Here is a 26974-nt window from a genome sequence, read left to right on the forward strand (position 1 = left end):
GCTCGTGGGACAACAAAATCACTCAGACCAGCGGTGATACTATAACAGGTCATTTCGGCCAACCAATGGCCGTATTAGCGGGGTCGGAGGCTTGGCTGGCAGACAGACAGAAATATAAACATGTTCGGGTTGAAGGGCGAAGCCGACGCCCCTCGGCCACGACCGCAAAGATGCAACTCAACCCAGACACAGGAAGCATAGAAATCAGAGACATCAGCCCATCGCTAATCGAGTGGCAGCCTGGGGGGTTGGGGACTGAAAGCTAATAAATAAATAAATAGGAAGGCAAGGAAATGACCACGGGCTCTACAAGTCAATTTGCGCGTATATTAAATCTCACTGGCATATTGGACAGTGTGGCATCTTTCTTTAGGGTTGCTCTATTTCTTAAATGAGGGGGGAATCCGAGCCAGGCGCAGCCTTCTTCACGTCTCTCTCTCTTTCTCTTCGCTGTTCTTCTTATTGGCCGATTCCATTTGCGTCAACCAAACCGGGAGCAGAGAAAGAGAGAGAGAGAAGGGAGGAGGGAATGCGCGGGGACCGGCAGGATGGATGGCGTTCAAGCCATAAAGAGGACGATTTCATTTCCGTCAGGGGTACATCGGGCGGGTTGCGGGTTTGTTGTTTGCTACGTTGTTTGCTACCTGCCCTTTCCCAACTGCAACTCCGCCGGGCCACTACTCGATACGATACGGAGCAGAGTCGCTTTCAATTCTTCTCTTACTCGTACAACCTATTCATCCCCCCTCCCCCGCTGCTACCTACCCTACCTACACCGCGAGTCTCGTTGAGTCTCCCGTCCGACGTTGTCGCCCGGACGGGGGATCCGTTTCCCTGGTATTCGTCTCCTTTGGCCAGCTGCCGTCCCCGCCCTCAATTGACCATAGATGAGCATCGCAATGGATGCGATTGTTCTGCTACCTAAAAAACGAGCCAGCCCACTGTGCGATTCATTCGGTGCTTTTCGACAGTGCGTACATTCCAGCGACGGCACACCAGTCTTCTGGCTTCGACATCGTAGGTACCATCCTTCTGCCGGCCCCCTGGTCTTTCATTCACTTCTTTTCCGTGGCTCCACCCGTACCTGAATTGCTGCAGGGTGTTGGGGCCACATGCTGCCATCTCTGAGCCGGGGTGTGTCTTTGCTCTGTGGGCCCGGCTTTTTTTTTTCTTTTTTTTTTTTTTCTTGCATTCCTTCCTCCCGACGGGCTGGGGAAAGGGGGCTGCCGGGGGAGAACGCTTCCGGCCGAGGGATGGGCCGAGAGGACCGCCAGCTGAAATCTGAAGCTGCCGGCTGGCAAAATCTGCAACACAACTATATTGAACGATACAAGTGTTTGGCCTCTGTTTCCGGTCTTTCCCTCCGCCGGCGCTTTGTTTTCTTTGTCAGCTGAGTGGCTTTTACCCTCCCCCCCTTCCCTTCTGCTTCCTGATTGGCCGACTCTCCGCCGCATTGCACTCCTACCTTGCGACCTCCCACCACCCCTCACGTCCCGCCAGCGACGCCGATGACGCAGGACGACCTATGTGAGGCGCGATTCCCCCCCATTCCATACCGTCATGCAGTCGTCGTGGACCTGTTCCACAATCAATCATAGGCGTGTAGCGCGGGCATTTGAGCATCGACAATCTTGTGAGGAAAGTGGCTCATCTATCATTCCTCGATAAAGCTTGTCCGCTTGTTTCTGGGTGTAAACAATTACGGAACTTACTGTTGGTGTACAATCTCTCTCTCTGGGAGCCGACTCCTCACGTCAACGGGCGCACACAATCGGGTTTATCCATTCGAGCGAGTGATTCAGCAACCACCCGACGCCAGGGGACTAGTCAGTATCTCGCCGACTTGACTCTCCTGTTCACGCCCCCGTCTGAGCGGAATAGTCACCTATTTTGGTACCTGATAATGGCCGAGCCAACAACGTCGGCCTCTACACCGACGCTGCTGCCCCGCGTCGCCATCCAGTTCTGCACTCAGTGTAAGTGGATGCTCCGCGCGGCATATGTAAGTCCAGCCCCAAAAGCACCCTGCCGGTTCTGTCTTTCCCTCTTGATTGGCGCCACCCATACGCGCGTCACCATCCATATACCTTACGTGGATGGTTGACTTGAGGTGACCTCATCCTTCTGACACAACCCCGGCGCCTCTGAGCCACCTCTCGTCTTCTTGGCCTGTTAGCCTCCCATCGTCGCGATCTACATCACCCAACCAAATCATCATTTCACTCTTCCGTTACTTCCCTCATTCTGCTGCATCGTCTTGAAGCTCTGGTCCCGCTAACATACCACCTTCAACTCCCAGTTTGCCCAGGAGCTGCTCTCGACATTCTCAACCTCCATTGGCGAGGTTGCTCTCCAGCCCTCGACAGGCGGTACCTTTGTCGTTACCCTCACTCACCTCCCCGCCGGCGCCGAAACGACCTCGACCACGGTCCTCTGGGACCGCAAGACCGAAGGGGGCTTCCCGGAGACCAAGGAGCTCAAGCGCCGCCTCCGAGACGTCATCCAGCCCGACAGGGACCTCGGCCACGTCGACCGTAAGCACGCGAAGCCGGCCGCAGGCACGGCAACAGTCTCCGACACCCAAGCCTCGGACGCGGCAGCAGCTGCGCCGACAATGGCCCCCTCCGCCGCCCCGTCCGCCTCGGACGTCGTCTCCCAGCTAAAGAAGCACCCCGCCAATGCAATTAAGGCCCCCGGCCCCGCTAGCGGAGAGGAGCAGGGCACCACCCTCAGTGACGAGGCCCGCGATGCCATCAGCGCCGCCCGCGCCAACACGGGGCAGAAGGCCAAAGCCGAGATCACGCCCGCGGGCCAGTTGCCGGTGGAGAAGTATGACGAGTCGTCGGCCAAGCTCAGCAAGAAGTGCGAGGACTGTGATTGAGCTATGTAAACCACCACTGTAAGCGTGCCGTCTGAGGAGACCAAAAGTAACAGTATTAGACGGGCGAGGAGTTGAGTGAGAGCATTCCTCGCCCTCTCGTCGTCCAGCGACTGTCGGTAGGGGGGAAGGGGCGGCGAAAGACAGCAGACGGCTGGAATGTGGGCTGTCGGCGGCGGCGGACGGGACGCCCACGCCACCAATGGTCTAATTGGACGGCCAGAGGGATGCGTGCCTCGTGGAGCGTTGCCGAGACCGCGGCTTTAGCTCGAACCAAGCAAGGTAGCCAGGCTTGGGCGGTTAGCGAATGTCGTGCCCGAAACAAAAATTCCCTTGATTGATTCACACGTTACGCAATGGTCCATCACAGGGAAGGGGGGCGATCGAAAGTGTAGGCTTTGCATTGGCATCACTAGCCGTAGTATCATCCTGTTGCGCGGCACCCAAATGTGGACCCTGATCAGACTTAGCCGCGACGGAAGAAAAAATACACGCTTCATGCCTCGAGTGTACAGAGACCACAGACTTGGGCCAGGACGTCAGACCCTCCCATCCCGGGATCACCCAAATGGCGATCCCCGAACTTGATGTCTCGGTACCCACCTCCGCTGTTGACCGACCAGATAGATGCCTAGAGAGAGAAAATGGAAACAAGTGGTGGAAAAGTACAAGCAAAAAGACAAGGAGAAGAAGTTCTAGTAGCGGTCCGAAACCATTTCTTCCCCCTGAGAAAAGCGGGTTCTGGTTGCCCAAACGATGGAATCCTATCCCTTGACAACAGAATACCAATCCCATCCCCGCCTTGGTCCCCCGTGTTCCGAGTGAAATTATAGTCATACAGGTGCTACTGTACTGGAGCCGAAGGACGGCGTCAGGGACGGCAATGCAACGGTCCCCAGTCTGAGACGCGAAGACGAGAACCTGTAGCTGAGACAGAGTGAGTGGCCATCGCCCATGTCACTGTGACCGCCATAGACAGCCAGTTGTTGGCACGTAAACCGACTAGCTGAGAAACAGTCTGGCAGCGGTGCCTGCTCATGCTGGTGGCCGGTGAGGACAAAAGTCGACTTGCAGAACGTCGCGTTGGCTCTGCTCTGGGGCGTTATTGCGTGTAAATCACTCATTATTAGACCCCAGGCGAGTTCATGTCCACCTCGGGGTTTCGCACAGAGACACGAGAAACGTTGTGGTAGCCATTGCAAATTCCAGTTTTTTTGTGTTTTATCTTCAGCTACCAGAAAGCCGTAATCGTGAACAGGTCGCACGGTTTATGGTCGGATGGGTGGGCTTGAGCAGAATCGGACAGGGTGGAGGGTTGACGGAGGGGGGCCCCATGAGGATTCCATAATGCGGGAGGACGGAGGCGGGGACCAGAGACCCGCGTCGATGGACAAAAAGGTCGTATGGTCAAGATGGGCGGAGAGGCAATTAACGACGGCCGAACCTAGAAAGACGGGTATGTTCGCATAAACTCTTCAGAATCACTTGGAAGCGGGTTTTCGGGGAGAAGTGACTGGTCGGCTGTTGCCTCCGAGAACACCAGGAACGTACTTTTGTTTCTTCTCAGCGGGTTTCAGAATCTGTGAGGGCGAGAGAGATGAGCAATGCGACCAAACGGACCGGAGTTTCAGCGTATGTGGCTCACCTGGAACGAGCAGAGCAAGCTCTCGTCCACGCTCATCATAGCTCCAGCATTGTCGAACTCTCCACAGTAGTTTGGTGCGCTAAAGAGAGTAACCAGTTGACGCTTGGAGAAGAACTCGTAACCATCTTCCACGACTTGATGAGCGCGGCAGATCAGATCCATGTCGTGCTTCTGGAGGAACCGAGACACAACGTCGGGACCGAAGGTAAAAGAAACACCTCTGTCGTTTTCGCTCCAGCCGGTGATGTCCTTGTCAGGATCCGACCACAGAAGATCGCAGAGAAGACCGCAGTCAGGAATCTGCAGAATATGACGCATCAGTATTTTGAGAGCAACGACAAGCCAGGCCAAGGCTTGGCCACGAAAACAGGATACAACGTACGTCGGTAGGTCGCATGACGCGGCGAATCTGCTCCATGGAGTTCAGATCAGGGCTAAGACCACCGTGCATGGTGAAGATTTTCTCGTCAATGATGGCGGCAATGGGCAGGCAGTTGAAGCAGTCCGTAAATGTCTTCCATAGCTTAATGTTGTAGCGGCGCTTGCACTCATCGTAGAAACCGTAGATGCGGTTGATGGAAGCACACTCGTGGTTGCCGCGAAGAATGAAGAAGTTCTCGGGGTACTTGATCTTGTAGGCCAGCAACAGACAGATGGTCTCGAGGGACTGCTTGCCACGATCGACGTAGTCACCAAGGAAGAGGTAGTTGGCCTCAGGAGGGAAGCCGCCGTACTCGAAGAGACGCAGCAGGTCGTAATATTGTCCGTGGATATCGCCGCAGATCTGAATGAGGGGTCGGCGTCAGCAGGTCTGTGCTACCTGGGGGTGCTACGAAGCAAAGAGAAGACAGTGGCCAAACCAGGTCACTGAAGATGGGAAAAAGCGTACTCACCTTGATCGGGGCCTCGAGCTCAAGGAGGATGGGCTGGGAGATGAAGATCTCACGAGCCTTGGTGCACAGGTAGCGAATCTCAGCCTCGAGAAGCTGGACTTGTTTGCCAGGACGGCTGCCTCGCACCTCGAGGAGACGATCGATTATCGAGTCAAGGTCGACCTCATGTTGGTCCGCCATCTTTTATCCTCACCAGCCAGAAAGATGGCCCGCTGATACCGAGAAGGTGGTTCGCGACTGCGGCAAGCAAGAGTACCAGAGGGGTGTACGCTTTGCAACGGCCGGAGGCAAAGGATGCCCAGATTTGGGGGGTGATGCACTTCTCGGATCTGCGGCGAGCAACACGTAATCAGCACGGCGCAACGCAGCCAGGTGTAATTGTCGAGGGGAGGGCTTTTTTGGAGGCAAGCGGCCAAATGGGCGATGTGGTAAGAAGGCAGGAGAGGGGAGAGCGCAAGCGAGACAGGGCGGCGGAAGGGACTTACGGCGAAGTGATCTCAGCTCTTGTAGGCCTTTCTTCCTGGAGGAGAGAAAGTGGCGACAGATGGATGACTTGTTTGGGAACGTTCGCAGACCAAACTGTGTGGTAGCGTCTCGCGTCGTCGATAAGAAAATTTTCGTCGTCCCTGTGCGTGATCGAGTTCGCCTGTATGGGTTGGAAATCGCCGCTGAAAAAGGGCCGTCTCGCTGTGTTGATAGCTTCGCCTTTGTTTTTGTTTTTTCTTCTTCTTTTTCAGTAGTCGCCGCAAAAGCCGGGAATGGCGGTGCGTGGATCGTGTGACTGATTGATCGTCGTTGTTTTGAATGTTTTTGAGAGATGAAAATCTCTGGATCGCGTTGTCGTCTTGATTAGACGTATCGTCGCCGTTGGGATCAGGTATGGCCTCGTGGGGGGGAAGAGGCTTTGGGTGGGAGGAGAGGTGAGGGTGGATTTGAGGGGAGGAGGATTTTCGTGTTTTGTGTTGGGCGGCGGCGGGCTGCTTGGTCGGAAAGGCAAGAGAGGAGCAGCAGGACCAGACCAATCCAGTCCGGGAAGAGTGATGGAGGGATCGGTCTTTTCTGCGTCTGCGCCTGCGCCTACGTGGGTGGGTGGGTGTGTGAGCGAGCGAGCGAAAGAGAGGCGTGAGGGGGCCGCTCGTACTACAGGGGGTAGGTTAAAGAGGGATAGTGCTATGGGCACTAAGTGATCGCTGGTGGGTGTGGGTGGTGTAGATATTATGGGCTCCCTGAGAGCCAAAAACGCAGAAGAGGAAGCGAAACGAGATGCACCAGAGGCAAAATTTTCCTCGAAAGGGTCTCGTTCTTCTTTTACACTGTATGGGGTGCAGAGAGAGAAAGAGAGAGTGCCTGTTTCCCGGAGGCAGCAGAGAACAGAGGAAACGAGGCAGACGCCGAGGATCGTGTACTTGGGGTCAGGGATGGGGAGGAGACGCCGAAGGGCGAGAGAGCAAAAGAAAAAAAAGAAAAAAGGACGAAGAAAAAAGTACACAAGGAGATCTGGACGCGCAGAAAAAATAAAAATTGGGGTCAGTGAACGGTCTCGATCTCCCCCCTTCCTCTTTCGCGCGAGGTGCTGGTGCTCCGCTGCGCGCTCTTCCGCGTCTCGTCGTCCGTCTCTACTTATCTGTCTTGACCTGTCTGGATTGCTACCCAGGTCGGTAACGGGGGAAGTAAACGATGACCAAGGTACCGTAGGCAGGGAAAGCAAGGCACTGCGCGCAAGGTACGTGCTGCTGGGTTGGTAACCAACGTGGCTTGGAGATGATGCCAGCAGCCAATCCACCCAAAACACACCCACCCTAAGGTGTCCTCTTCTTGAAGCGTGCCGCTGAGTGCAGTGGGTGGTGGACGTACGTACGTACGTACACTAGCATCAGCGCATCAGCAAGCGCCTCTTCCCGTTTCCCACGTCCCAGCACGCCAGCCAGCCGGTGAGGTCGGTAATCAGCCCATCAACCAGTCAGGAAGCGTCGGGTTGGGCAGGTACGTTTCTATCGGCGACGGGAGGAATGGGAAGCGCGACTTGGGCGTGCGTAGCTGCGGCAGCAGGGGGGGGGGGTGGCCTGCCCTGCCGTCAACCGCAGACGTGCCTTCACTCAGCGATCGTGCCTTCCCTGCCCTGCCTAGGTAGGTACCTTAACATGGTAGGTACTGTACCTGAGGGCCTTGGCCCTGTACCTTGGGTACCGATGTAGGTAGGCATTGGGTATTGCCGCCTATCGCTCGACCGAATTCCCCAAGACCAACTAACCTTCAGGAATGAAGTTTGGGTGGTGAAGGCACGCCAGGAGTAAAGACAATAGATAATGGCTGAATGGTTGAATGGGTAGGGCTAGCTAGCTACTGATACCTACCTACCTACCTACCTACCTACCCCAACTGACGGAACCAGGGGGGGAAGGGCTGGTCGCACTGCAAAACAAAAAACGCCCTTTTTTGCTTTCGAGGAAATGCAATGGCAAATCCAGCATGGAGATTTCGACACGCAGGTGCGATTGCCAGTGCTAGTCTGGGGCAACGCCCACCTATGGAACAACTGGGAAAAGTTCCACGACCCAGCAACAAGGGTTGGCCACAGGGGACCTCGGCGAGCCTGAAAGCTTGGGGCTCCTTTTCAATTGGGATTCTCGGTTTGGGCCTACACTCCTAGTGACTAGTTAGTGCATGGGCACTGGGCCGTGGGCCGTGGGCCGTCGAGTGGACGTCGGGTTGGGGTAGGAAATGTCACGTTCCGGGGTCTCGAAGAGATGACAAACCCACCGGACCACAGGGGACTTGGACATGCCGTGACGGCACCGTCGCACTGCGCGAGGCTTGCGGACGGGGGACCCGCCGCTGGAGCTGTTGCTAAACTTGTATCACGACGGCTTCCACACTGCGCGCGCGGGCTCAGCCTCCCCCTTGCCCGTGTTGTTGGAAATTCACCGTCATCGTTCGTGCCTTAACTAGTCCCCACACCTGGTTGCTGCCGGTATTCTTGTTTGCTCAAGTTTGGCAGTGTTTCCTTCTACAAATACAATACACCATACCCCCCCTCCTCCCCTTCCTTGCAGCCAGATTCCTGTTCGCGTACAGCCCTCGCAGATTGGCGTTGGGCTGAGAAGAGATAAGATTGCCTCCTGAAGCCGAGTTCGCAGCCACGCGCCGGCGATCCTTGGCCAGTGTTTTGCTCATCATTGCACTACACCTTCTATACTACTGCTACTCCTGCTGCTGCTTTCTCACCATTTTACCTTATGCAAGCAAGCCTTCGTCCTGTCCACAAGCCACTCTAGAATCCCATTGCTTGACTGTCCAGTCGGCCTCTCTCTCTCTCTCTCTCTCTCTCTCTCTCTCTCTTGTTATCCTTCATTCCTTCGGCTTAGCACAGTGGCTTCTTAAGCTTTTTGGCTTCTGACAACTTGGCACGGGCTTTGTTGGACCTCGCCAAACCTGACTCCGTCCTATATCGGCATTCTGTTGCTGGCCGCCACCACCGTTGTGTTGTTTGCGAACCCTCCCAAGTGTTTCCGAAGCAGCCGTATCCATGCTGCCGCCCCCCCTCGGCATATTCCTTCTACGTCTATGCGATCCGGAGTCTCATCCCTCAGCTACGTACAAACAACACCATGATCATCAGGGTCCGACCCCGGATCAGATTTTCGACGACGGCCACGTCGGACGGTCTGTTTGGTGCCTGCCCCCAAATTAAAGTATTCTCCGAGACCACCTTTCACCGCATTCATCTAAGCCACTCTCCCCATATAGCTAAAATGACTAGGTAGTCACCAGCGCCCGCCTGTAAGTGTGTGCGTGCATGTACGTGTCTTACGTTTCTAGCACGAGAACTCTATCACTGTGGCAGCCCAAGACAACGACTCGCGCATCAATTCTCACGCCTGTGGCTGCGGTGTTTCTGCTCCCCGGCCATGCACCAGACCGCATCTCATGTTTCCGGAACCTAAAGGAGAGGAGGGGATTGCTCTCGAAACAAACAATACGTGCCTTGGCCGATGAGGAACACCATCTTGGTCCATGCTCTCGGCCACCTCTAGTACCCCGAATCCTCCATCACGCTTGTTTGTGTTCTACTGGCGTATCAATATCATGATAAATGTCTCTTCACAAACTTGCCCGCTTGCGACGGCCAGTTTGGATTGGGGAGGGGGGGGGGCACTGGCTTTAAGATCAGCTGAACGGCCACAAGCCATTTCGACGCAAGACATTCCGCTTCTTTTTGCTCGCGAAATTCACGTCTCGCGTCTGGCTCCGTCCTTCAACGGGGTTCTTCAGAAACCTTCTAGGTCTGCTAGGTGATAGGCCCGACTTTGGAAGAAGATGCCATGGCTTACTCATGACTTCGCGGACCGACTCAGCGAAAAATGCAATGCTGGCAAAAACACACTACTAATAGCCACCCACCAGTAGCAAGATTCGCTATACTGCCCGTCAACAACATATCCCAAGTGAGAATCTATCCAACGGGTTCGGCCTGGTGTTCGATGTAACACCCGAGACGAGGCAAAATAATTCGGTGTGCAACCTGGCCAGATGGGTCGTTGCGGACAATGGGGAAGCCAGTCCATCAGGATTCTGATCAGACGGGGGGCCATCGACGTGCCAAGATGGGCCAGCCCACACCCATCCTGTTCGCCGGCTCGATGCCTATTCGTCCCCTCGTCGGGAGAAGATACTTAGCACTTAGTTGCAATCAAAGACTGACGGCGGCTTCGAATCATAGCCATCGATGCGCTCTGTGTTTCGACAACCGCGACTTGGGGCGGTCAGGGCGAGGCTTTGCACGGTCGCTGACCAGGAGGGGGCATCGCCTGTGGAGCAAATCCTGTCTGTCCAGTCAACGATGGGAACAGACAGCCTCGCAGCAATCCAAGATAACTGACCGATCCTTTATAATGTTCGGGACGTCCCATTCCCTTTCTCCTCCAGTCAGGGGCGGGGGCCTAGACTTCCGCGCAGCCGGCTCGGAAATCCAAGAACCGAATGGACGGTCCAGAGACAGACGCCAGTTGCGGGAGATTCGGCAACTGAGTTGACGGCCAATAGGGAAAAAGAGGTCGATTACGTCAGTCATATGCCTGTGTCTGCCTGGCAGTCAGCCTGCGTCGACGGTCGACGTACAGGGAGGGTCATGTCATGCAGCGCAAACTTCCTTGGTAATCACTGCCTTCTCTCGCTCCATCTCCGCCCACTCAACTCCCGACTCTTCATTCCGCTGTGCCCATCGGCTGGCACCGAAGCGTATTGTGGCCTGGTTTGCACCCCCTCCTTCCGCCCGAAAACCGTCATGACAGCGTCGCTCTCAGCCGACTGGGAGAGAAGGAGGGGGCCCCGGGAAGAAGTGGCGCAGATACAAGCGTACGATGTACGTACATCAGCTCTTTGGGTGCTCGAAGATCCAATTGGCGCCGATGTTTGTAGATCGGGTGGAACCCTGACCTTCCGCCCCCAGCCAAACCGATGCTTCCCCCTCCCCCCACTGGGCAGCTGGATTATAATGTATTTGCCATAGCCGACCGGTGAGCGTGCAATAAGACACTGTCGACAGAAAAGGCAATCGCATTCCCATTTTCCACCCTCTGGAGGGGTCACATCACATGACTGCCCCGCGACGTCCCGCTCGATTACCAACATATTCAGATGGCGTTGGTCGGCATCGGCTCAAAGGGTGCTCCCCCCCCCATGACAAACTGAGCGACGTGGCAGCGCATTTTTAGTGCCCCTCCATGAGAGGAAGTGCGCCTAGCAAGAACAGACCCTCCGCAAAAGCCTTGTCATGCGCTCTCTCTCTCTCTCACATATGTACAGCTCAAAAAAACATGTTGCTCGACGGTCTCAAGTTTCAATTGACCCATCTTGACGTCGTTTCTTGACTCGACGTCGTCGATGCCCCCCCCTTCAGCCCAGGGTGCTGAATCCGGCTAGCCACGAATGGGAGGGCCCTCAGGCATATCCTCAGAAGGGGGGTTGCCCACTCGGTCGTCATCGCGGTTGCTTTAAAAGGGGAAAAAAAAGAAAGAAAAAAACCCAATATTGCCGCTAACATGGACAATGCTCTCACACACATACATCAACTCGCGCCAACCGGACTGGGTCGACACGACCATAAGGCTGACGGGACAACTGGGATATTGTATATACTTTGTGTGCGCGCACGCATATTCGGGGCTCTGAACTCTTTGCGTCGTCTTTGTATCAATCGCAGAAACGCCTGCAACTTCCCCGTGCGTTCCGGGGAGATAACAGAGGGAGAGAGACAGAGCCTCAGGAGATGGAATAAGCAAAGAGCATAATTTCTTTGGGGGCATACAAAGTCAGGGAAATTACGCAAAGCAGCCCTTGTTCGTTGCCGTAGCTATAGTACCAATGGACTAGCTAGAATATAACCTCCGTTGTGTTTGGCTATACCTTTCACAATCACTCCCTATCCCCCTGTTTCCCGAAACGCCCTTAAAGCCATGATTTAGGGTGGGTCCCCTCCCTATCGATCCTGGTAAACGCCTGGTCTTGACCATTCAAAATCGCAAAGAAGAAAGAAGAGCTTAAAGTAGTAGAAGCAGGGGGTGGTCGCTATAGTAGACGCGTGGTAGTTAAAGGTTAAGAAGAAGAGGTGGAGGAGGAAGAAGAAGAAGAAGAAGGAGAAACGGTTGTAAGGTAAGTCAGAGGGAATCATGACGCGGCGAGGTTGGAGAATGAGAAACAAGAAACAAGAATAAACAGGTATTCCGGGAGGGGCGCCCTTCGTACAAATACAATTTCGTTTGAAAAGGCACAAGTTCGTCACACATGTGTCGTCGCTTCTACGATGGGGGCGGCTCATCTCCTCCTGGCCGATGCCCGGGCGCTCGTCCGTTTGCGCACTTTGCTGTTAGACTTGGCCTTGCTGACGATCGTGTCGACAGCGACCTCGTCGTTGACGGTAGGCGACGCCGTGATTGTGCTATCTTCAACGTCGAAGGCGAGGCCTTCGAGCTCTTGGTCGTCCATGTCGGTGAGATCCTCGCTGAGACTGCGAAGAGCTTCACGACCCGTCCACTGCTCCTCGATGATGGTGGTGCCCTTGGGCTTGAAGTCAGTAAAGTACCAGGGCACACCACCTTCGGACAGCGGGTCTGTGGACTCGTTGCCCAGGCTGCCGTTGGATTGCGGAGGTGTTGGTGGCGCCGGTTGCGCCGGCCTGCTGACCGTGACATAGCCGTTGGTTTCGGGCGGTGTGTCTGAGGGTTGCATGGTAGACGCTAGTGAACCTTCCGTCTTCACCGCTGCCTTGCCGTTGCCCTCGTGGCCCGCAACCGAGGAGCTGGACGAATGTACTTCGCTGGGGTTTCCGAGAGTCGATGTGTTGACTTCTATATTGCCTTCATCGTCGTCCTCTCCTTCGGCATCCACATCCATTTCGTCACCAGCAGCGGCCGGTTCTTCTTCGGCCTGTGCATCATCATTGTTGGCCACAGTAATCTGCTCATTGGCAGCGTCCACCATAATGGTATCCTGGCTGGGCTCGGTGCTCTCCTCCGTATGCGAGACTATGATCGATGGCTGTCGGAACTCGATGCTGGCCTCGAGCATGCCCTCAAACTCTTTGGCAAGAGTGTCGTAGGGCTTGTGTGTGATCTCGGCTTCAGTTTTCAGAGCCGTCTCAAGCTGGGGTTGGACGGCTTTTAGTATTCGCTTCCCGAGCGCCTTTCTTTGTCGTGGGTCGTTGAAGTTTTGCTTGACAGGTGAGAGAGCGCCACCCTGGGAGGCGCTCTCGGTATGTGGAGGCTCTGTATTGATGCCGACGTTGATTACTTCACAAAGATCATGAGTGAAGACGAGGGTGTTTGTGTAGAACCGGCGCTCGAGCTTCTCCTGAAGCTCCAAAAGGCCGTCTTTGAAAATGTTCTTGTCGAGGCTGGAATCGTGGTCAGCAAACCATGTTGACGTGGCAGGTGGGTGAACTAACAATATCGCCTTCTCGACAACCGGCACGAAAAGCTTAGCAATCGGGAAATAGCATGTGTCCACAAACTCTTGCTCGAGCTCTGCAGCGTCGAGTTTCTCTTGTTCTCTTTGCACAACGCTTTCCGACAGGAGTTTTAGTTCCCAGAGGTCCTTGAGCAACGTCTCTGCAAACTCAACGCGTCGCACAAGCCGAGACTTTCCAGATGGTCCCATTTGCGCAAAGTTCCGCCTCGTGAGTTCCATTGATGAGAATGTCTCCATTTGCAGCTGCAGACGCTTGAGAAGCGCCGCGCCACGACGGGCCTCGCGCTTCAGCGTCCAATAACGGCACGCCTCGCTGACAAAGTCCTTGCGTTTACGGAACGGGAATCGAGATAGTGCCTGCTCGACAATCTCAAAAACAGCCTGGGGAATGATAGGAGCACCCGAAGGCAACTTCCAAATTTGCTTCCCAGGTTGCCCCTTCTTCTTGTCTCCGCCCACGAAGGACGCGAATTTGGCTCCAGTCATCTGGCTCTCGTCGAGTGGATGCTCCGTCAGCGCATGGCGATGGTTGGCAGCCAATGCATGAGCTGCTGCTTGGCTGTCCGCCCAGATACGGCCCTTCATTGCGCGTTTGTAGAACTTCTTAGCTTCTCGCGCTGCCTGAGCTACCCCGTTGTCTTTGGCATAATCTGCCGGGCAGTGCCTATCGCAGAAAGCCTTCAGCACCATGTTACTATCCAGAACTGCGAGGGCCCCATGGCTGTTTTTCATCTTAAGGAACAGCCGCGACCGCCGCGCACAGGTTACGTGGAAAGCTTGGTAGCAAGACTTGTTGCTGCATTGGATGCAGGCGCCCATCTTCTGATTGCAGATATAGCAACTCAGTTTCCAGCGAGTTTTGGGAACCTTCTCCACGTCCATGACTGGCTCCATAAAGGTGGCGTTACCCAAGGAGACTTCCGGTATCCACATGGCGCAGAGAAGATGAGCCCATTTCGAAGAATTGGTCTGTTTAAAGGCTCCGTCCGTGTTAGGGCAGAATATGCATGTCTAGAGTCAAGGTTAACAATGCTGTCAAGACTTGTCAAGAGAAGAGGGGCTTACCGGTATGCCACGCCCAATAAGCTGGCACTTTCTGCAGAGCCACTGTCCCTCGGGGATAAAAGGGACACCATAACACTCCTGGTGGACAGCAAGATCGCAGCCATCGCAGAACACAATTGCGTTGGTGTTTTCGCAGTCGCCATCGTCGCAAATTGCGCACTTGCTGTCTTGTTCCTCTCCGACCTGGGGCTCGCCATTGACCGCCGCCGCTGAACTCGACCGTGGTCGATGAGTCTGAGGGGGCTTGGGATTTGGCTTCGGTATCCGCTTCTCCAACGCATGCCATTCCTTTTCAATCTTGGTGATGGCAATCTCGAACACTTCCCGGGTAATCGGTTCAAGCTCGTGGCCCTTGCGATGTTCCTTGTTGTAAGCTTCCAGCCACTGGTCATCCTGCTCGTCCATGTCGTACTCGACACGTCCCACGTTAGTGCCAGAAGTCGGATGTGCATCGCCATCGATCTTGACAGCCGCCAGTTCGAGATCTTCTTCCAAGTTCGGCTCCGCGGCCTTGATGAGGCTGCCTTCGGGTCGGATGTAGCGATCGGTCTCCTGGTAGCCCACATTCATCATCGACTTGTCGACGTATCTCGCCTGGCCAAAGCTCTTGCTCTCAAACTGCTCCACCTGGTCTGAGCGACGGTAAGATGGCGCCTTGAGATCGAGGCGCTCCTTTGGTGTTTGGTTACGAATGGGCAGAACCTGAGGCACTCGGGGCATCGACGCCGGAGCCAGGTCTCGGTTGAGAAAAGAGACTGATTCGCGCGGAGGTCTTGTCCGGCGTTTTTGTGGTGATTCGCTTCCAACGATGGAAAGCGCAAAGTATGCATTTGTTGTCGGGACTGGGGTGTTGCCGGTCGAGGCCGGATTCATCTCCCTCAACGGCGTACTGGAACCGTTCATCGGCGTCGAGGGTCGGACCGCAGCCGGAGTTCTGGGAGGTGATTTGGCAGTTGGGAGAGGGATGCCGTCAACTTCTTCGGAGCGGAATATCATGAACGTGGCATCAATATCGAGCTTCGGATGGAACTCCTCCCAGCCTCGCTCCTCTCTGGGCTTGTAACCTTCGTTCTCGGCAACAGCTGCGGCAACCGCGGCAGCAGAGCTAAATTCCATGTCGTCTCGGTCGGCAGCGGTTCGTAGTCTTGCGCTTCTTTCTCGTCTCGGCACTACGGCAGATACGGTGCGCGGCTCCCTTGGCTGTCTGCGCACTGTGATGGGGGTGTGGGTTCCGTCATCATCGATGAAGCGGCCACCGCCGCCGGCACCGCCGGGTATGTATCTCCTTCTCTTTGGCGGCGGTTCGGTCTGAGGGGCAGCCGAAGGGGTAGCGTGCTCGCGCGCTGATCGGCTGGGCGGCGGTGCGGGGGAATCGCCGACCTCGCGCGCAATGCGAGCGGCATTCGTAGTCCCCGGAGGACGTCCCCGTTTTCGACCGGTGGGAGGTCGGCGCGGCGTGGAAGGTTTCGACGGCATGTTTGGCAATTGTTTTCTCTTGGAATTATGCTTCTTTTGATGGGCTAGGGGGGAGTGTCAAGAATCACCGCGTCGGGAGGAGGTGGCGCGCGGAGTCGTAGTGCGGCTGAGGGAAGGGGCGGGGCATTGGCGAAACAGGACCGCGCACGTATCTCCGACACGCAACAAGGTTATAGTGTGAAGGCGAAAGTAATGCTGGCTTGGAAACAAGTTGAGAAGGACATCAGGAGACGAGGTGATGTCGAACTTGCGGCTCAGAGTTACTCCTGCGAAAAACAGAGAACGCGTGAGGTTGAAACGCACGGACCCGGATACCATTGTTGGCCGCAGGGGCAACGCGCTATTAGTCATCTGCAGATGTAAGCGGCAGGGGGTGAATGGGGTTCGCTTCAGGTTTTGGGGGGAAGCCGCACCCGCATCCACCTCCACACTAGCGCCTTCTATATGACTTTTGATTGGACACGCTCCCATTTTTCCATATGGGTTTTTATCAGATCGAAATACCATTCCTGGCAGGGCCGTACGTAGTAGTCCCTTGTCGGCAACTACCTCGTCTGTAAGCCGTTTATCCTCCCCGGCCGTTAGCCCCGGTGACCATCCCATCATCACGTCTTTACTTCTTAGCGCCTCTGCCCATCTCATCAGTGCGGCCACTGTCTGCTCGCTGCTGTGCATCATTTAAACTACCCACTCGGTTGCTGTATGACTGGCTGCATGAGGCCGTCACGACAAACATGCAGGCAATGAGAGGTAGCCCACGGCACATCTCTCCACAACTTTGCATGTACCGAGTCATTTCGTTGAAGCTCAGACTCGATAGGTTGGACATCGCGACAAGACAAGAACGTTATTCATTTCGGCCGAGAAGTGGGTTCGCACTATACATGATGGTCGCACCATGGCTGAGGCTGAGACTCGTCGCATCAGCACAAGAGCATTATTCCTTGCGCCATGGAGCCCTCCTCCTCGATCCAATCAGAGCCCCGTCGCACGCCAACGCAGTCGAGAGCCTTCTTCTCGAACGTTCGCAGTTACCAGACCTGCGACCGTTATTGATGGCACTGCGATCAACCCCGGATCTATCTCCACATTTCCGGACCCTTCCCCGAGGCGGCCAAGTCGCGGCCAATGTGCCTTACCGCCCCCCCCCCCCCCCCTCGATCGGAAACCATAATCCACCACCACATGGCCACCCTGTCCGGCAAGTCTCTGATCAGGGTTCCGATCAGCTAGATAAATTGCGGTCAGAGATCAGTCTAGACGCATTTTGGTGACGGCGGTTTGCGAAGCCTTTTCTTCTCAAGTCTTTACCCATGACGTCCTGACAGCATCATTCAGTCGTCAGTCGTCAGCCGCTGGCAGCATGTATACCGTGCCGGCATCCCATAAGCATCTCATGCATCTCGCTATTCTTGTCAAGACACGCCATTTGGAGCGTTTGTTCCTTCGCCGGTAATGCGTTTGTGGGCGAACTGTGCGGCCCCTCCGTTGACCCATCCCGACCGATCAAGTTTCCACACCACACTGAGAATATTCTCCGCGACTCAACAGTGTTGAAGGTCCCCAGTGATCTAGTCGGTCGAGTGGCACCAAGGTGGTGGGTGCGCTCGTCGTATTAATCAGCTGCTCTATTCCCTTCGACCAGCAAACCCTCTGGTGTGTTTTCCGGAGTCCATCCTCGACAACCACTCACCCGATCAACATTGATCCGAAATAATGATCTCAGTGGGAATCACAACACCCCAACCGAGCAGCACCATATTAGTTAAGCCTCATGCCAATGCGTCTTTGCGATCGTCAAACACGATGGTCGCCTCTGGCGCGATCGTCATGAACAACGGAGCGCATAATTGCAGAGTTCATGGAACATGTCAATTACAGACCCAACGCATTCATCTAGTCTTCGCAAGCGAAGTCATGCTCACCACCCGCTTCATCGGGTCGGTCTGGCAAGTCCTCAGCGGCAGTCGGGAAGCCTCCCGTCAGCGTTTGCACGCGTGAAACCCCAACTACATTATCGGACATTGTCCTTATTTTTCACATTTCGTTTCAGCCCATGTCGCTGGTCTCGCTTACCTTCGAGCGTAAGACGCTTCTGAACGCCGCGACCTTGTTCCACTAGCAATCTGTCCAAGTTGCTCCTGCTTCCAACTACACTATACCATCCCCAGCAATCACCCCCTACATACTTAATGGTGCTTGAGCATGATGGGATCTTCCAGCCCGTGCATCCGGCTCTTTCTACCATGGGAGGGTGCTTTTTTCTGGTGCTCTGCTCAATGGGTCCTCGAGCCTTTTAGAGGGGGCATACGTACGACAACGCTATCATCACGAGTCTTGACTATGAAAGTCAGCGTTGCTCGCGAGCAAAGACGGTTCCAACGACAACCCATCCATTAGGCGTCTTTCCCAAGCCTTGAAACTTTCGTGTGGTGAGCCAGCGTGTAACAAATGAAAAATCTGTTTCGCTGAAATGTAGAATTCGGCTTCCTTTGTTGCCTCAAGCCACGACTCAGTCCCCGATTGTCTTAGCGACACCCGCCTCCGTGGCCGGGGATTGTCGACGCAGAAGTTTCAAGCCACTATACGGCCTTGGATTCACCCAAAGATCCGGCTAATGTGATTTCACTGTTGTTACCCGGGGTTGGCGTTGTGTCGTTGACGTTGTATCGAATTCATACATCTGGCTCGGGAACATGTCATCGCCTATCCGTGATGATGCCAACTTCCTTTTCTCCACCATCATCTGGGTGAAGCCACATCAGCTCGGATGAATACTATCGTGACGGGCGGCAGAATAGTCAAGAATCGCGTTCAGTCTCTCCCAATGCTAACGACCGACCAATGAATGAGTCAGTGTGCATGACAGCAGCCGATACAACCTGCGCGAGTCAAAAGACAACTCGTGCTCTTCCTGGAGGCCGATCCCGGAACGTTGCTCGACCCGCTCTTCAAATACGTCAAATGGAAAGCAGGGTCAGGCCAGGGAACCGCTCTTTGGCACTACACCTCTCCAGCGTATCCCGATGCATGGCGGCTGCGAATGCATGCCTTGGCTCTTGGTGGTCATCGGGATAGCCCGCGTGTACCGGCCACCGGTGTACAGAACAAACCAATACTTGGTGGCAGTTGGTTTGGCAGCTTTCCCCCCCCTCTCTCTTATCAGCTGTCTTGGAGGCCCCCCTTGGGTGGCTCATACTGAGGGGAGTCAAAACATTTCTCACGTAAATGATCGACGCTCGAGTGTGTTCAGGGCAAGATCTACGAGCTTATAAAGCTCCGAGCAAGGCCATGTCAGGGAAGTTTCATCGGCATTCGCGTTTCACTCCTGCCACGCCGCGCTGCCTGGCCCCAGAGGCTTCTGCGGGAACACGGAAAAGCCGATGTCCAAGTCATCCGTCTTGGCTTGGAAATCTGAATCCTCGTCAATCGCGGTTGATAACATCCGTCATTCGTGCGGGCCGAAACCGGACACCAGGGAAGCTGGTCTTTCCGGTACACCTTTTTGTCATCCTAACCGCGCGGCACCGGCTTTGTAGCTTGCAGCGACGCCAACAGGTTGCCCTGTTTGATGTTGTCACTGTTTCTGTCGTTGTTTGTCCCGAGCTCTGACATCTAGCGTTTGCGACTGGGTTTGAAGCGAAATTGCGATTTCCAATCATCTTTGCCCATGGATACTTCCTATACTACGCCTGTGCTTCTGGAGACTTAAGCCTTCTTGCGCGTTATAACATCGGATTGGACTATCCGGGTTACAATGGAAATACCAAGCATGTGGTCCCCTGCGGGGCCAGAGTAGGGAGGGACCTGCAGCCCTACCATGTCTTCACACCACCAGGTGTATCTGCTACCTTCACATCCAGTATCCACGTTCGCAGCCAGCCACTTCAGTCATACCCAGTCTCTCTCGCCACCAAGTCATTCCCATTTCTTTACTTCCCGTTTTGATGCTTAGGCCGCGTAGAAGCAGCTGTTCTCTTAGCACTTGACTTCTTCGAGGACTCAGTACTACCATCACGTGGGCCAGGACTAGTGCGTGCCTTCTTTACTGGCTTCTTAGGAATAGCATTGTCATCTCTGCCACGCTTCTTGCCGTTCTTGCCTGTCTCCTTAGTGTTACTAGTGGCTGGAACCCGGGTCTTGATGAGACTCTTCTTGGGTGATGGTTCCTGGTCATCATCTTCATGTGAGACACACTCTCCAGAGAGCTCGTTGATGGCGCAATCGGCTTCAGAGTTATGGGAAGAGGACGACTGTACCTCAGGGCTGTTGACCTCGCTGTTGAAAGCTGGCAACGTGTCGCCTGATCGACCATCTGGCGAAAGAGCAGGCATCGAATTCAGATCACTCGATTCAGATGATTAAGGTGACGGTTCTTCCTGACCTGAAGATGTGCGGGCAGGGATGTCCCTGATCGCGGGAAACGATGGTCGGCAAGGGGGGGCTCCCTTCTATGGTCGGGAGGAACGGTAGCGTTTGGGGCATCCGAAGTCTTCTTTTGGCGGAACCCGCTTCCTTTGATAAAGAGGCGGTCATCTCGTTCCCCGGCCTCAAACCAGCCTTTCCAAATCAGTTGGTCGCTCCTGGAGGAAACACACCACATGCAGGAATCGACCATCTCAAACCGCCTGTTGCATCCATCGGCCCTATCATGGTGCCTCAAGACCAGGAGGGCCGGCCTAGGAGACGTGGCGACGGGTCATTCCGAAGACACCGGTGATGGATAGACGCCTTTTCCATGGATAACATGGCCATATAGGGTTGTAAAAGTTGACACGACGACCAGATGCCCATCAGAGGACACGTCATGGTGTTCCCCGCGGTATCCCATGCCGGTTTCCATGCTGCCGCTCGGGGTCCGATCTTACTCTGTGGTCCGTAGCTGCTCACATGCTCTTCTGCACACGAGGTGAATGAATAGGCGACCGAGGACGGTGGACGGTGTGACAAATGATGCGCACCGTTGCAAAGGCGAAAGGGAACTTTTATCATACAGGCCCTTGTAGTTGATGAGCACAACAAAGTATCCTCGAGATATCACACGGAAACATCTTCAACAATGCCTTGGGTACCGGTTGTTTTCATATGTAGTGGCTGTACCATGGTGCTCCTGTGGAATACTCACCCGAAACAACACAATAAATCTGCCGTTTTCTCTTTGACTCGCTCGTCTTACATATGCCTTTTTCTTATGCATCTGGACTCGGTTTCTATTTTGTTCAATAGTGTCCCACAGGAGAAGAAGACGGAATGAAGCAAGATGGACGCGCTATAGGAGCATGTAGATCGACGGACATGTCATACTCGAAGCGGTCCTTTGCCTCATGGCTGGCTTCGAGTTGCTGCTAGCACAAGAAAACAGACCGTACGCGCACCCTCTGAAAACCTGTAGCGGCCACGCCACCCAGCGCAAGTGCCAACGCGTCTATCCACCGGGGGCTTGCTTACGCTGGTCAACCAGATATCAAGGAGACACGAGTGTCCGGTGCGGTGCCATCAGCACCGGAAGGGCGAAAGGCGAAAAAGCCCTCGGCAAAGCAAGACGCCGTAGAACAGCCCCTCATTGGCGTCCACGAAACGCCTCCCACAGTTCTCAAAATCGAGCAAGGGCGCCATTTGGTACCTCGCGCCGGGGCGGGGCTCAGATTTCCAGGGTCACTCTAAGAAACTCTCATCTCCGCCTCGACCTTTGCCCCGTTCCCACTTGTGTCGAGAACTTTTGCGATATGGTAATGAGCCCTGAAAAACTCCGTCTTTTTGAAGCGGGAAGTTGTTATCTGAAGAAACCAGTTCAGTCGTTAGTGGACCGAGAGAATTCGCTGAGAAAATGCGCGTAGTGTACAGATATTGTCAGACGATAAAGCTTTGGTATATGACTCTATAATCTCCTTAGTGAGTTCCTGTAGGTCAGAGTAACCAGGTGAAACTTTTAGTGCGGATAAAACTTTGGATAAGGGTTTGGATGACGTTTCAGTCCGGATTTCAATGCCATCTGATCGCTGCTAGCTGAGAGGGCGAGCGATGACACACTGCTTAACACAGTTGACAACCTCGGGCTGGTCTGGGTTGTCATGTCTGGGTTCTGTGCACCTTAAGGTGGTTATGATGTGTTGAGGTGTAAAATGGATGGATGGCAAGACGGCTGGATGCTCAACGGCCTGGCATGTCAGGGAGATGGAAAGAAGAAAGGAAAGCCGGACGAGTCCAATATCTATGTCTCGAGCAAACAGAAAGTGACGGCCACCACGTCGAATACGCCTATGCCGGGATCAGGTCAAGTCGAGAACCAGCCAACAGACCAGAGAGATCGCCGATAGTCGTCATCAGGCAGGAACAGGTCATATGCTTAGAAGCACAATGACAACAATGGACAATGATGGCGATGGTAATCGTCCCAGGCATGGTGTGTGTCTTACATGGGGTGGCACCCTCTCCAACAGAAACCAACGTCAGCCTTGCTCATGTAAAAGGGGGCCGAAGCCAGGGTTGAACTTTTGTCGACATAGCCGTCAAGAACACGACGAACAGGCGAAAGGTTATGCAAGACCAAGTTGAAGAAAGCTGGGTTCCCAAGATTGCGTCAAATATTACGAGGCACAGTGGGCAGTGGACAGAGAGTTTTCAATCAAGTATGCGTGTCATCATGTATTAGAAGTCGCCCACCAGCTTGTCTCTAAGACAAGTGCTCATCTACCATAATAAGAACCAACTACAATGCAAGCAAACTCATGCGGAATTCTTTTTCGTGCCCCGTGATACTAAAAGAACAACTCTGGCCACTCGAAATGTGTTTCCACCAACGCCAGCCAAGCCCGGATCCGCAACATGCGCAACCAGGAAGGAGAAAAAGAGGTCGACAAGTCTTGAGAAGAGAAGAATCCTGCACGCCCAATGTCACTCGCTTTTTACCCCTTCCATCCCTAGAGAGACCTCGTGGAGGTCGCGCCAAGAAACCAGAACAGACGGGAAGCAACAGGATCTATTGTGGCTTTCTACCCACTTTGGGCAGTGGAAACTGTAAGAAGGAAAATGCGGAAACTGAAACCAGGTAGCCGCCAAACCGGGAACGCCTCGTACGCTATGCTCTACCATGATGGGGATAAATGACCAATAACACAATGGTGTGGACGTGTATTGAATGTCCATGCTTGTTGCAGTGCGGTATGCAATGCTGCAGAAGGAGAATTCGAAAAAGTAGCCCAATGGTAGAATAGAACCTCAAGAGGGGGGTGGGTATCATGAAGGGTATCATGTGTAAAGGGCGACTCTTTTTGTTTTTCTTTTCGTTTTAACCAAGGGTGCGGCCACTGTGGATGGCCGGAGGGTGGTGTGAGGTAGTCCGAGGGGTGGTGGGACTAGGTCGAACAGTCGAGGCTGGGCTGAAGTCTGGTACCGAGTATGTTGGCGGGCGGGAGGGATCCCAGCCCTCCTCACTGAGCACACTGAGGTAACCATTTCCAACCTTGTCCCGCAATGCCTCGATCTTCCGGCGGTACATCTCCCCGCTGACATCCCAGTCCTTAGAGTCTGACGGGGCCTCACGGGTTGTGTAGATGGGTGGGAGCTCGGGAACCACGCTGGTATCTATGCGGGGCACCTCGGGCTGGGAGTTGGATTTCCGGCCATCGGAGAGCATAGCCGATGGCAAGGGAGGGATCTCTGGGGCCAGGGAGATGCGGTAGTTGTTGTCCGAACCGGCTGCAGTCACCGTGGCATCGGCGGCGAGAACCTTGACGTTCCCAGAAGCCGCCTGCATGACACCGGGTGTCACAGTAACGGATGCATCTGTGGTCGACAGGTCCACGATTCGCCGCTTGGGTGTCTTTCGGCGACGAGTGGAGCTAGTGTTGACTTCGCTAGTGACAGCCTTCGGGACAGGCCGCTCCTTGCGGAGAACGGAAGACTCCTTCGGGATATCGTAGATGATAGCTGGCTTGCTAACGTCAACGGCAGGAATGACGGTGGGAGCAGGCTTGACGACCGGTACAGCGGCGGGCACCGGCGTACGCTCCACCAGGTATCTCCTCTCCGAGTAGGTGGGGCCGCTGTTGTCGATGACAATGTCCTCAGTGTAGCCCGGAGTCTTGCGGAAGAGGTTGAAGATAGTGATGCGGTAGTCCTTGTGAGTGCGGGTGAAGGGGTTGCCCTCGACCCAGATCTCCCGGATGTCGGGGATCCCGGTCAGTCTGGCAAGCTCCAAGGGATCCGACAAGCGGTTGTCCCGAAGGTCCAATCGCTCCAGGGGATACAACTTCTCAACGCCGGCGATTGACTGCAATCGGTTGGCTCGGAGGTTGAGGGCCGAGATAGCCGGGAGAGGATTGCGCGTTAGGGAATGGAGCCCGTCAATCATGCAGTGAGAGAGGTTAAGAGCGCGGAGCGCGGTGAGTGTGGCCAGACTGTCGGGAATCTGCGTAAACAGGTTTGACGACAAGTCCAGCGAGTGAAGCGTGTTTGCAAGGGGCACCAAGCTAGTAGCGGGAATCGAAGTCATCGAGTTGTCGGCTAAACTGAGGTGCTTCAGGAATCGCCACTTGGATGCTGGCAGAACGCCCATGTTGAGAAGGTTCGAAGAACTTCCAGCGCGGCTGTGGTGCCACGAGTCCGAGAGGCTGGAATGCGAGCTACCAGAGCCAGAGCGGCGGACCTTGTGTCCGCCCCTCATGTGCGAGGGGTTGCGGGAGCTGGCGGGACGAGTGGGCGAGTTGCTGCGCGGTCTTGATCCCTTGGGAGGTGACATGGCTTCAAACGTTTCAGTTCTAGCCAGGGAGGGCCGTCTGCCTTCGCCAGGGATCTCGTCAACGGCATGGTCATGCATGTTCATGGAGGCGATGCCCAAGTCACCGATGGAGTGGCGCGGTTCCGGAGAGCAGGGCACCGAGGTCGACTTGTGAAGTTCGGCGTGCGGGATGACGGGACTCCTGCGAGGGCTGGAGCTCGCGGGCCAAGGCGTGGTGGGTGAGGATTGTTGCTTCGAGGTCCTCCTGCGTCTCTTGTCCATATCGTCGAGCACAATGTCAATGAGGATATCCGCGGGGTCCTCCACGCCGGCGCGCTTGAGCGTCAGCGACCTCAGCTGCTCGGCCAAGCGATCCCAGCCAAAAAACTGTCGAAAGTCGATGCTGCTCACTTCAAGGGCTTGCAAATTCTTGAAGACGTACAGCGGAACAGCCGAATCGAATGGGAATTCTTCGTAGCCACGGATCAGCCGGGCGCGCCAATCAGGCGCAAGTCGCAGGCAGGGAATCTTGGTAAAGGCCGAGTAAAGGTATTTCAGGTCGGCTTGGATGGCGGCCTTTTGTCTCTCGGTTCGCGCAGCCGAGATGCTGGCACCGATGCCGAAACTCGTCCAAAGAGCCGACATGCCCGACATGACACTTCGGACGCTGGACACGGAGTGTATGGAGCCAACATCGGAGCCTCTGCTTCGGGATCGCTGGGTGTTGCTCAAGAAGGAGACGTAATTGGCAGCGGTAGAACTATCGTGTAGGTTCTCGAGGCGGATTTTCATGGGGCCAACGGGGATGGCGAGTTCTTCGAATCGAGAAAGTAGGTAAAACAGATGGTGTGGCGTCAGAGCCAACTTCGCCGACTTGACGTTGTGCGAAGTAAAGTTCAAAGTGCCGAGAGAAAGGGCGGATGCGAGGCCGCTCGAGGTCGAAGCCGAAGTCGAAGGCCTTTCAGGAACGACCGGGGACTGCGGTGTGGGAATCGAGGTGATGGAGCTGACACTCTGAGAGGCGCCATGGCGAGAGGCTGCCTGTCTTCGGAATTGCAAGGCGTTGGCGAGAGCCTTTTCGTGCGTGCGCACAAAGCTGGCCAGTTGCTGCAGAGGGTGATGTTAGCATCACCGGCGCGGGAGGCTAGGCGGCGAGGCCCAGCGGCAGAGAAGCAAAATCTCGTCGTCGCGGGTTGACGTACCTTGATGAACAACTCCCCGTCTTCCGAATCCATGATCAAGGACGCATCGAGGGCAGACGGGGTACAAGGGTATAGGGTATCTGGGGAAGAGGGGTCGGGGAAAATGAGGGAATGGCGAGGACTGGCGTCTAAAATGGTCCGAGGACGTCTCTCGAGTCTTGTATCAGATTTCGCAGGTAGGTCGGACGACGGAGGTTCAGTCGTGACCGGTTATACGGCAGCCTGTACTACAAGGGGTGTTAGTATGTCGTTGGTCCGTGGCCGGGCGTCTTGAAAGCAAGTGAGAGCCAGAAGTCAGGGTGAAAGGTTATTGGGAAGGGGGAGAAGCGCTGTTGCAACACTTTGCTTGGCAGCACAGCCAGGATGAGTGAGCATGCTCGTGAGATGGGCCACAAGCGATGTATCCCGTTGCAGATGCCGCAGGAGCCGTCTTGTCTTACAAGGCAGGAATTTTGAGGGGAGAAGTACAAGACGCTGAGGGCAACGAGGGCAGCCGAAAATGGTGAGTAGTGACAGTACAGGCAAACACAGGGCAGAGAGAAGAGATGTAACAAGCGACGATGATAACAGATGTGCGGGTGCGGTGCGAGGCAGAAATCTGCCTCATCCTCGAAATTGAGGCGACATGATAAGCAGGCGGGGTGGTGAGGAGTCACAAAAGCGAGGTAATAGGTTGGACAAGAGGCAAAAGACGGCAGTGATGGACCGTGGTCCTGTGTTTTCTCTTGGTGTTCTTTGTGGTGAAGGCAGACCACGACGGCGCGGCCGAACAGAGAGCACTCACCTTTTGGGCGGGATAGATAAGAGATGGCTCACCGGCGACAGTGGCTCTCCTTCTTGGTGTTGTATTTCGCAGAGCTCCTCGGGCGGACGACGGATGGGCGAGGGAGGCGTAGTCGAAAGGGACTGTCGGGAGAGTAGACAGGAAAAGAGGCTGGAGATATTGATTCGAGGTCGAGGAAGCTATTTCCAACCTCCTCACGTCGACTCTGTAGAACACAGAGAAAAGGAGTGTGAGGAAAAACCGAGAAGGGTCTTTCTTGAAGAGAAGGGGGTGGTCGGACGGGGTCCGGGTTTAATAATAACAATGGTCGCCTACGGCTCCCCGATGGTTGGTGGTGGTGGTGGTGG

At 54.9% G+C, this 26974-nt stretch overlaps 7 protein-coding genes across 7 annotated transcripts; 2 read left to right on the plus strand and 5 right to left on the minus strand.

Annotated features, from left to right (window-relative positions):
- Positions 1 to 1903: 1903 nt before the first annotated feature.
- Positions 1904 to 2881, plus strand: LY79DRAFT_665824 (selT/selW/selH seleno protein domain-containing protein; the record flags this gene model as incomplete). Its single annotated transcript, XM_060563126.1, has 2 exons — positions 1904 to 2002; positions 2300 to 2881. 2 exons carry the CDS (start codon positions 1904 to 1906, stop codon positions 2879 to 2881), a joined length of 681 nt encoding a protein of 226 aa, XP_060419349.1.
- A 1472-nt stretch (positions 2882 to 4353) lies between these two features.
- On the minus strand, positions 4354 to 6020 carry LY79DRAFT_251763 (calcineurin-like phosphoesterase). The gene is made up of 5 exons (XM_060551862.1): positions 5902 to 6020; positions 5417 to 5745; positions 4906 to 5307; positions 4524 to 4823; positions 4354 to 4458 (listed from the first exon to the last, which is right to left on the minus strand). Exons 2-5 carry the CDS (start codon positions 5594 to 5596, stop codon positions 4360 to 4362), a joined length of 981 nt encoding a protein of 326 aa, XP_060419350.1. The 5' UTR covers positions 5597 to 5745; positions 5902 to 6020; the 3' UTR covers positions 4354 to 4359.
- Positions 6021 to 9735: 3715 nt separating this feature from the next.
- On the plus strand, positions 9736 to 10511 carry LY79DRAFT_251856 (uncharacterized protein). Its single transcript, XM_060551864.1, has one exon. The coding sequence runs from the start codon at positions 9964 to 9966 to the stop codon at positions 10447 to 10449; it is 486 nt and encodes a 161-aa protein (XP_060419351.1). The 5' UTR covers positions 9736 to 9963; the 3' UTR covers positions 10450 to 10511.
- Positions 10512 to 11228, minus strand: LY79DRAFT_251828 (uncharacterized protein). Its single transcript, XM_060551863.1, has one exon. The coding sequence runs from the start codon at positions 11045 to 11047 to the stop codon at positions 10574 to 10576; it is 474 nt and encodes a 157-aa protein (XP_060419352.1). The 5' UTR covers positions 11048 to 11228; the 3' UTR covers positions 10512 to 10573.
- A 1001-nt stretch (positions 11229 to 12229) lies between these two features.
- On the minus strand, positions 12230 to 15922 carry LY79DRAFT_505813 (PHD-finger domain-containing protein; the record flags this gene model as incomplete). The annotated part of the gene is made up of 3 exons (XM_060553660.1): positions 12230 to 13307; positions 13359 to 14392; positions 14447 to 15922. The coding sequence occupies 3 exons, from the start codon at positions 15920 to 15922 to the stop codon at positions 12230 to 12232; spliced, it is 3588 nt and encodes a 1195-aa protein (XP_060419353.1).
- Positions 15923 to 17529: 1607 nt separating this feature from the next.
- LY79DRAFT_689237 (uncharacterized protein) lies at positions 17530 to 20256 on the minus strand (the record flags this gene model as incomplete). The annotated part of the gene is made up of 3 exons (XM_060564710.1): positions 17530 to 17931; positions 17999 to 18078; positions 19859 to 20256. The coding sequence occupies 3 exons, from the start codon at positions 20254 to 20256 to the stop codon at positions 17819 to 17821; spliced, it is 591 nt and encodes a 196-aa protein (XP_060419354.1). The 3' UTR covers positions 17530 to 17818.
- Positions 20257 to 23210: 2954 nt separating this feature from the next.
- Positions 23211 to 25876, minus strand: LY79DRAFT_505780 (leucine rich repeat domain-containing protein; the record flags this gene model as incomplete). The annotated part of the gene is made up of 2 exons (XM_060553657.1): positions 23211 to 25748; positions 25844 to 25876. 2 exons carry the CDS (start codon positions 25874 to 25876, stop codon positions 23211 to 23213), a joined length of 2571 nt encoding a protein of 856 aa, XP_060419355.1.
- Positions 25877 to 26974: the final 1098 nt, after the last annotated feature.

Source organism: Colletotrichum navitas, assembly GCF_030913465.1.
Source record: "Colletotrichum navitas strain CBS 125086 chromosome Unknown LY79scaffold_4, whole genome shotgun sequence".
NCBI lineage: Eukaryota > Fungi > Ascomycota > Sordariomycetes > Glomerellales > Glomerellaceae > Colletotrichum > Colletotrichum navitas.